The 10,777-nt window shown below is 31.1% G+C and overlaps 1 protein-coding gene across 1 annotated transcript; it reads right to left on the bottom strand.

Annotated features, from left to right (window-relative positions):
• Nucleotides 1-5,022: 5,022 nt before the first annotated feature.
• Nucleotides 5,023-6,537, bottom strand: LOC107626689 (uncharacterized). Its single transcript, XM_016329588.3, has one exon. It carries the CDS (start codon nucleotides 6,535-6,537, stop codon nucleotides 5,023-5,025), a length of 1,515 nt encoding a protein of 504 aa, XP_016185074.1.
• Nucleotides 6,538-10,777: the final 4,240 nt, after the last annotated feature.

The following is a 10,777-nucleotide window of genomic DNA, read 5'->3' as shown; positions in this document are numbered from 1 at the left end:
ATAATAAAAAGTAAATAAAATTCATATAAAAAATTAAATAAAAAAATAAAAAATTTTATACACAACATAAATATAGTACAATAAAAGATAAAAAAATAATTTATATAAACAAAAAATAATAAAAATATCATAAAAATTAATAAAAATAAAAATTTATATCAACAATAGTTGTCATATAAATAAAAAAAATACAATAAAAATATAACAATAAAAAATTAAAAAAATAACATCAGAAAAATAATATGAAAAATATTTATTATATAAATAAAAAATACAATTAAAAACATAAAAATCAAAATATGAAAGAAAGAACTAAAAATAAAAAAAAAATTAAAATCTTTACCTTGGCAGTGATGAAAATAAATCTAAAAAAAATTTGGAAAAAAAATTTGTAACCAAGAACATAAAGAGAAGAACATACAGAAAGTGTGAAATTATGTGGTTATGTACATCCTTTTTATAGAAGAAATGAATGGTACAATTGGTAGATATGGAATAAATTTCTTATCTATTTCCTCCAACAATAATTAACTTTCCCAACATGAATGCAGAAGCTTGAATTTTTAGCTTCACGTGAACATACGTTCAGAGGTAAAAGCACTTCTGGGTTAGGGGTTCCAAAAGGTTGCCAAACATGACAATGGGACGTTCAAGACGTTCAAACGGACTTTTCTATTCTCCAACGTGAATCAAAACACACCCTAAATATGTGGATGGTTATTTTCATTATAAACCGATGATTTGATGGAGAAAAAGCTCGACGACATTGAGGGAGAGATCCACAGCGCAATTAAAATTCAAATTTCTAACTAATAAATAATTATTAATAGATTTTAAAATTTAAAATCAATAATTTAATATTTAAAATTTAGAAATTAGTAACAACAGCAGCAGATGGTTAAAATTTAAAAAAATAAAATAAAAAGTTTTTTTTTATTTAATTTGAGTGAATTTTTTTTATTTTTGATGGACTAAAAAATAATTTATTATTCATATTATTTAAATTTTTTGTTGTCTACTCAGTGGAACCGCTAACTAAAATCTTCTCACATAACCAACGTGAAAACATCTTATGACCAAGAAAATATTCACTCATTTTATTGTGTATTATCTTTTATATCTTTAATACTTATGTTACATTATTTGCATTTGTTACACAATGTATCAATATAACAAATGATTCAATATTTTAATACATATTTTTTTCATGTTATATCAATTATGAAGTACGAATATCTTGTTGATTATTGTGTCTATATATCAAATATATTTTAAATATGACATTTTTTTATATTCGTCCGGCACGTATCTTTTTTGTTCAATCGTATTTTAGTAAAACATAAAAAATTTTTTGCAAACACATTTAGATATATCTAAATACCATCATGTATCAATGTGTCTAAACTTATTCTTAACATGTATTCTTGAGATGATTTAGAAATAGTATATATTATTATTTATCAAAATAAAAAATATTTTAAATATTATATATGATTAAAAAATTAAAAATAAAAGTTAAAAATTAATTTATATGTTAATATTAATAAAATATAAAAATATCATTATAATTTATTTAATTAAAATATTATAAAAAATATAAAGATCAAATTTTGAATGTATATCATTGGTCCATATAATAAAATTTTGATTAATTTTACTATGGGTACATGTAAATTTTATCATAATATACAAATAGTTTATTTATTTATCTGAATTTTGTGGTAATATTTCAATTAATATTTAGAAGATGCATTAAAAATTAGAAATAAAATTTAATCTCTAATTTTTTTATTTTTTTATAATATTTTAATTAGATAACATTTTGATATTATATAGTTTGTCCATATAATAATATTTTGACAAATATATGGGCCAAGTGTGGGCCAAGTGCCCAAGTATGTCCCAATAGTATGAACTTTGAATGCATATTATGATAGCCCCAAGTATAGGGGAAATGGTAAATGGACCAACCTAAAATGTGGCTCCACGGCCTATTTCTTAGTATAGAAACTCGTGGCACTAATCAATTCTGCCTTATATATATATATATGTATATAATAATTTAATAGTTATTAATAAATTTTTAAATAAAATTCAGATCTATAATAATTAATTTTTGGAATACCGTGAAAAAATCAAGATACTTACTTTTATATTTATTATTTTAAATTATTGTATTGTTGAGAAAAATTTTACTCACTTGATATCATCTCCTTTCTAAATTAATTATTTCTTTTAATTTTTTATTTTTTAAAATTAATATATTTAGATAAAAGATTATATGTGTAACACTCTAATTTTCAGCACGTCATGATCGTACTAAAAATGAGGCATTACTAATCTGTTTTCCGTATTTACTATCTAATATTGAGTCTTTAGTTCGATTTCACGTTTCAATTTTTAAGAAAAAGACGAAAAGTTTGTTTTTATTAATTAAAATCATATATCAAAGATCTCCAAGCAATACTAGTCACATAGTTAGTATGAATAATAAATATCATACAAAAGAATTCAAATGAAATTCAAATACAACTCCTATTCCTCTGTATAAAATAAAGGTTTAATTACTCTGTTGGTCTCTATAGTTTTGTGAAATTTTCAATTAGGTCCCTACAGTTTTTTTCCTTTCAATTGGGTCCCTGTCCCCAATTTTTTTTTTCAATTAGGTCCCTAGTGACGGTAAACGTTACAAAAAACGTTAAGAATGAGTGATTTGACCATTATAACCCTCACTTATCCCTTACAAATGAAGGAGACTCACTAGGGTTATGAGTTCTAAGTCTCTTCTTTTCGCCTCTTCCTCAAACTTCTGCTCCTCTGTTTACAACCCTTACCCTTACTATGTCAATACTCAAATCAGAGTCAGTTATCTTCAGGAGTCTGTAGTTCCAGAACCCTCGTCAAGAAGAGACATCTTTATTTTTGTGGTGAGGCAGTTGCTGTGATGTCTTCTTCGGCAGTAGCAAGCCATGGAAGAAGGTATGTTGATTGTGGGAGAATGCCAAAATGCAAGTTCTTCGAGTGGATTGATGATGAAGAAGATGAGAAGAGCGAATGGTTGAAGCAAAAGGAAAGGAGGGTTCGGTGCTTTTGTGGAGACACTCTGCTTCTTCGTAGTTCAAGTACATCAAAAAATTCAAACAGAAGATTCATTTCTTGCCCTAATAGGAGATGCAAGTTTTTTTGAGTGGGTTGATGGGAAAGAAAAAAGATATCTGGAGAAGATGGAGTGAACAGTTCACAGCAAGTACTTGAAAGGGTTAGAGAATTGGAGGCACAAGAAAGGAAGATAGACAGATTAAGTGTGGATCTAGAGAGATTAATTGCAGAGGTTGGAGAAGTAGATGCCTGGGTAAGAAGGTCATGTGCTAAGCTGAATTCAGTGGAGGAGCAATTTGCTAAGATGGAAGATAGTATGAAAAAGCAATACAAGATGCTAATTATGCTGGGCTTGATATTAGGTATTTTGATTGTTGCAGTGTTATATGTAAAGATGTAGAAAGCATGGATGTTATGATAATGTAATAGTCTATATAAGACAATAGTGTACTGTTTATGTTGGGTGCAATGAAGTTATATGAAATGTTTAATTTTTGTAAATGAAAGTTGTTCCTTTGCTATTTAATATGCATACAAGTATGATACTGAGAAAAAAGTAGGTAAAACAAAAGATTCATTGAATTATAATAGATACCATTGTTTTTTACATTATATAATGTAGGACACCTAGATAGCCACAAAATAAATGTGACACCCACTCATAACAGTTTTCTACCCACATAACAAAAGTGGTCCACAACACATAATAACAGTGGTCCAAACCATAAAGAAACCAGAGTCACAGGTGAACACAAATCCTACATAACACAACAGATATAAAAAAGAAACCCTAAACTCTCTTCAGCCTCAATCAAGTGTAAGGTCAACATGTTCAGACGGATGATTTGTTGCCTTCCTAACTCCAATCTTGAGTCTTCCACTTCTTCTCACACCAAAGATTTTGGTCTTAGGCAAAGGTTGAGATGCTGGTGCAGTGGGCAGTGATGCAGGTGTAGGCAAAGTGGTGGGTAGTGATGCTGGTGTGGGTAAGGTGGTAGGCAGTGATGGTGGTGCAGGCTGTGATGGTGGTGCATGGGTGTTTGTAGGCTGTCAGGGTGGGACAGGGGTGTGTGGTGGCTGGGATGGGGGTGCAGGGGTGTGTGGTGGCTGGGATGTGGGTGCAGGGGTGTGTAGTCAGAATAGCACCTTGTCATCAAATAGCACCTAATCCATTCAAACATAGTCAGAATTGGCTTGTCTCTTGCCTCTAGGATTCTTCCATTGAATGCCTCCGAGATGTTGTTCATCAGCATGTCACTCTTGGCCAGAAATATAAAGTGACTCTTTGTCCACAATTTTGGATCCAAAGCAAACAACTTGTCATAACAGTCTCTGTTGACCTCCTTTAGTTGATTCATCCTTCTTTCCCATTCTTCCACATAGGTAGCTTTGGCAATAGACAGAATTAGGTCTCTTAATACAGTACCACCCTCATATGCTTTTTTACAGTTGGCATATAAATGCCTCAAACAAAGCCTATGCTCCATTGTTGGCAATGCCTCTTGAAAGATTTGCATCAGCCCCTATTTTATTGATTCAGTCCAGAACACAATATACCCATGTAACAGATCAATATAGCATCTAAACATAGTCAGGTAAATGTTCACTAACATATCAAATTTTGAAAATTAATGTTCAAAAGCTTAGCCATTACATCTAAACATAGCATCACTAACATAGCAAATTTATGTTCACAAGCTTAGACATTGCATATATGATCATATACATATCAGATTAATATTCACAAGCCTCCAGTTGCATATATCATCATAAACATAGGAGACTTATATTCACAAACTCATATCAGTTGCATATGTCATCATATACATAGCAGATTTATATTCAAATCAAATTAGTTGCAAAAAATTAAAGTGATACCTTTGTTGGTCACTCATAAAAATTCACTTTTTTGATTCTCCAATGTCATTTAATAGCATCTCCAAGAACCACCCCCCAACTGTCCTTAGTCTCTGCCTCTACTGCAGCTATGGCTATCGAAAAGTAATTGTCATTTGGATCTCTGCCAACAGCAACTAGCAGCTGCTGTCCATGGTCGCCCTTCAAGTGACATCCATCCATGCCAATAATAGGTCTACAACCCGCCAAGAAGCCTTTCTTGACTGCATCAAGGCACATGTACATTCTCATAAATCGGGGCTGGTGCGCAAGAGAAGGCCTATCAACCAATATGCTCAGACTAGATCCTGGATTTACCCTAAGTATCTCTGTACAGTAATCCCTTAGTTTAGCATACTGTTGGATTGCCCGCCCATGTACCTCTTCTCTTGCCTTCCTCCTTGCCCAGTAAGCCTTATCAACACTGATATTGGCCATGTATTTGTCTTGTATAGTCTGAATAACTGTCGCAAGCTTCATCTCCTCCCCTCTACTAATGTTGTTGGCAATCTTCTTTGAGATCCAACTACTTGATGTAAGTCTTCCGCTATAGTTTCTTCCACATGTATGCTTTCCATTCAAAGTCTTGATCCGGAAACAGTCAGAACCCCCGACCTTACTCGCAAAACAAACCCACTTGCACTTTTCCTTTCTTCCTTTGCAAACAACTCTACACCTCACCTTATAATTTTTTCGAAACCTAATGTCCCTACCATTCAATAGGGCATGCTCCTTAACAGCCTCTTTGAATTGACTAAGTGATTTAAATTCCAGCCCCACCTGAAATTCATACTCTCTATTCATCTCTGCCTCATTGTACTTAGGGAACCTCCTCTTTTTTATCATATCATCAGAGTCCCCCTCATAACTATCTATGTCATCAGTTTGATATCCATCAGATAAGCCCCCAACTTGCTCATCACCCTCCTTTAAACCTTCATCACCTTCAGCTGTTCCAGCTGCTGCAGTTCTCTCATCATTTAGTGGGCCAGTAAATCCCCTAAATGCATTTGATGGTGGATCATTATCCTCCACCTCAAACCCAAACTGATCATCATGGTCACCATCATCAGCACTATCATCAAATACCTCTTCTTCAGTAGAAGGCTCTGACTCAGCATCCATTTCAACCTCTAGCAACCTATCATCATCAGCACTGTCTTCACCTTCCTCTGGCACATAATCAGCATCAGTTGAAGTGATCTCAATCCCTTTACTTTCTCTGGCTCCATCGACAACATATACCTCGCAATGTTTGCAGGAATTTGACACCAGTGACCTAGCCATTCTCATCGCATCCCCATCGGACTTCAACTCTCTAAGACCTGACTTCAAATCCATCCCGGGTTCCTTGTACCAAATCCTAGCGAAACCCTTATACCCTAGTTGCTTTAGCTGATTGACAATCTCTTGCAATGACCATTCATCAACCTCAAAATGTAAATCCTCCACAACCATTCCTCCTAAATACTCTAATCGTTGTCCACTGTCAACAAATTTGCCACCATGATGGATTTCGATACTGAAATCCAAATCACCCATAACTGCATACCAAAAAAAAAATAATGCCATAAATTCCTCTTCAAACAGTTTCAGAAACAAAAGGAAGCTCTAATAAACAGAATGACAAACTTTCCCAGGAGAAAAGAACAAAAACCCTTCAACGAGTGAAACGTTGAGCGTTGTCTTACCTAGAGGTAGAAGCAACGTCTACGACGACGGCAATGATACCGGAGACGCCAAACCCTCCAGCAATATTCCAGTGGAGTTGATCTCTGCAGATGAGGGAGTTGGGAAGCAACGAATGTGAACGACTTTCTTCTCTAAGTTTTGGAGAAGAGACCGAACAGTTTCTAAGTCTGGGAGGGTAAAATGGTATTTCAGAAAAATATGAGTGAAAGATAATTAGAGATTTCACATAAAGTTACAGAATCTTTAACTTAGGAATGGAATATTCCGTTAAATCTAACTGTTTGGTCACGGTAGGGACCTAATTGAAAAAAAAATTGGGGGCAGGGACCCAATTGAAAGGAAAAAAAGTGTAGGGACCTAATTGAAAATTTCGCGAAACTATAGGGACCAATAGAGTAATTAAACCTATAATAAAATCTTAACTGGCGAGGGATTTCTAGAAATACGGTTCAACACATAAACTTAACTCAAATAAGACTAATAATTCCCCGCAGCTTCAAATTGAGTCTTCGAACCTGTGTCACTGAAAGGGTGAAAAATTTTGGGGTGAGAACAAATCACGCGTTCTCAGTAGAAAATGGGAATGCCGTAAGAGTAATGAAATAAAATGCAAATAATTAACTTTACTCAATAAAATTATATTTTTATCAAACCTTTTGAAAATACTTTTTACTATTACTTTATATAATTAATTACCTTCTTTAAATTTTCGAACTTAAGATAAATCTCAATCACAACCTCAGTTCTCAGTCACCTCAATACACAAACAAATAGCAATAAGACAAACAGTACAATCACAGAGAGACAGGATAAGCAAACACAATCAAATGCAAATGTGCAAACAATAATGATGCATGTCTAGTCCTATCGCAGGTAATGAGCTCATTTGTCGGTTTCGACCCGCACCCGACGCAATCCGACTCGCAAGTCAGATAAGGCATTCAAGCGGCATAACCTCTGCAAGTTTCTACTTCTTGCAGACGCTGATTCTCCAACTGAAGTATGCCGAACATGACCTCTGCAAGTACTTGCAGGTGCTGATTCTCCAACTGAAGCATGTGCCACTTTCTCCTGGAAGTCATTCCATACACACGGACATCCCCGCACAATCATTCACACACAAAGCCCACGACCTCCAGTTTACGTATCGCCGTCCTCACTGAGCCGTCTCTATTGTGTCAAGTGGGCATTACGTATCACCGTCCTCACTAGACACTTGACACTAAGACCCAACAACACTCAATATATATCTTTTCAGTCACTACTCTCTGCTCTTCTATGGCAGAGGTCCTTTTACTTAATAAACCGGATTCAAGTCATTTTTATTTAAAACCAACACCTCTCTTTATAACATTTTCAAACCTCCGAAACCACTTTACTTACAACAAGTTCTTTCATACAAAAATCAGTTCTTTCTTAACCATGATTTTCCAACCCAACTTCAAAACCATTTCAAATTTAAACCTCTTTAAAAGAATCATTTATTAAATAAATATCACGGTAGGGTCTCGAGACTTTAGGGAGGACGACAATCAAACTCAAAACATAAAGTCTTTCTTAATAAATCAAACCCAAACATAAATCTTTTCTTAATAAATCAAAAGTCAAATAATACTATTTCTCAAGTCCAACCTTTTTCTAAATATTTCAAACAAAATATTAAGTTTTATAATAAAATTTTGACAGCATCTCCCCTTAAACTCAGACTTTGCCACCCCTTTCGGGTCCCAATCAAACCATTCTTAACCTCTTTTCAAATATTTCCAAAATCAGAAATCATTTTCAAATCTCAGTTCAATACCAACAAATCAAACCGACTTTTCAACTCAACAATTAGAATTCTTAGCATTCCTAAATAATCAAGAAATCAAATACATATTCATCACATTCAGTCACAAATGTAATTCAAAATTAACATTCAATCATTTCAAATAATCATAAATTATTTGCAAATATCTACTAAACTTTCATAGCATTCATAAATTAAAACAGTTAATTTTAACATGAAATTTTCTACCTTCGTACGAAATCAGGATCAACGAAAATTTTGAAGAAACTTTTTGACCGAACTGCTGAAGAAGAAAACGTCAGAAATCGTCTGTGCCTCCTAAAACTCTAATAGCTGAACTCAAAAAAAAGAGAAATTACATCACTGTCAACTTTTACCAAATAAAAATAATACCAACATATAAAAAAAGAAAATGCAAACACTTTACCAAATTAAATTTTTTATTAAAATTACAGTTCACAAGAAATCGAAATTAGAAGTTCATTGAGGAGGTCACGGTTCTCTTTCTCTTTCTCGGCACTTTGCTTTCTTTTTTCTTCAAAGAATGAAAGCCATGCGTGTATGATGATGATTAATTAAAAGGGTGGATTATGTGTCACATTCATATACATATATATGCATGCATAAGCCATGTTTCTAATTCTTTTTGGTCATATATATATAAAGGCAGCTATGCATTACACGTTTTCAATTTTCAATCCCCTTTTTTTTTTTTTTACTTTGTTCCCCTTAGTAATTTTGGTTTATGGAATGGAACCAATAATAATAATAATAATAATAATAATAATAATAATTATTATTATTATTATTATTATAACAATAAAAATCAATTTAATTTTTATTTTATTAAATTATTTTTTTAATAAATAATTTAAATTTAATAAAATAAATAATAATAATAATAATAATAAATCAATTTAATTTTTATTTTATTAAATTATTTTTTTGATAAATAATTTAAATTTAATAGAATAAGTAATAATTAAATTAAACTTCAATAGTTATAAAATTCAATTTAATTATTTTTATTAAAAATAATTTTCTTAAAAATTACATCTCAATATAATATATTAGTTCATAAATAACTAATTATTTAAAAATTTTTAAAAAATTCGAAGTGTTACAATATAAAAATATAAAATTAAAAAATAAAATTATAGTTTTTTTTTTTTTTTAATGAGATGGAACATCAATAAAAGAGACATCTTAGTCACACAAATGTAGCACTTATTTTAAATTTCTTTTCTATTTATTATACTTCATATCACTTTTCTTATCTTCCTTTAATTCATTTTGTTATCTTTAGAAGGTAAGATTGCCTATGCACGAAATTTAATTACACATAGAGAAAGTATAAAAAATTAATGTTTAGTTAAATTAGTCTATTTTAGTATTAAGAATTTATAATTTAGAGTACAAAGTTAAGAGTTTATAGGATCTAGAATTTAAGATAAATAAATAATTTAAAAAACTAAAATTAGCTAAAAAAATTTAATTATCTCATATTATCCATTTTAACTTTTGAGTTACTCATTTTTCTTTTCTTTTTTCTTTTATAAGTGTATCTTAAATTATTTGTACACAATATGTCAATATCCCAAATGATAAGATATCTGATGAATATGTTTCTTGCGTTCATAATAATTTTTAAAATTTTAAAAATATTTATTCCATTTATAATATCTATATAGTATTAATTTCTTTTTTAATATTTACTCCTATCTAATATATAAATATATAAATAATGTAAATTGAAAGAATAAAATATGTGTAGCCTTAATTACATTACTTGAAGTTTAAATAATTGTGTTAATTAATCACTTCCCTGTCTTCTTTTTTCACTTCACAACCTTATGGTACATAATATTTTACTAAATGCATTGTTGTCCTATTTTTTTGTTGGGAGAGGGGATTTGTTTTGGTACAAAAAATAAACCAACTCTCAATTACTTCCTCAGCAAGAAAATATATTTTTAAGGTAGTAGTTTTCGTTTTCATCAATATCAAAAATATAGATCATACTTTTAAGTTATTATCTCGATTGGACATTCACCCACAAATTATGCTAGGGTAAGAAAATTAAACTAGTACTTACTTATAAGAAATCTGATGAATTAAATGGAAGAGTCCATGAATAATGATGGTCCTTAATAATAACTACTTACCTTACGACACCCAACTCTATCTATTATGAGTGAATATTTTATCTGAATCCTGATAATTACTTCAAAAAAATAATAAGATCTCCAAAAAAAATACTCAATTCAGTCTTTTATTTTTTTTTTTAGATTTTTTTTGTCA

The sequence above is a fragment of the Arachis ipaensis genome, chromosome B2 (assembly GCF_059453495.1).
Source record: "Arachis ipaensis isolate K30076 ecotype BB chromosome B2, ASM5945349v1, whole genome shotgun sequence".
Lineage (NCBI taxonomy): Eukaryota > Viridiplantae > Streptophyta > Magnoliopsida > Fabales > Fabaceae > Arachis > Arachis ipaensis.
The sequence above is the reverse complement of the archived record's forward strand: the minus strand, read 5'-3'. Positions and strand labels throughout refer to the sequence as shown.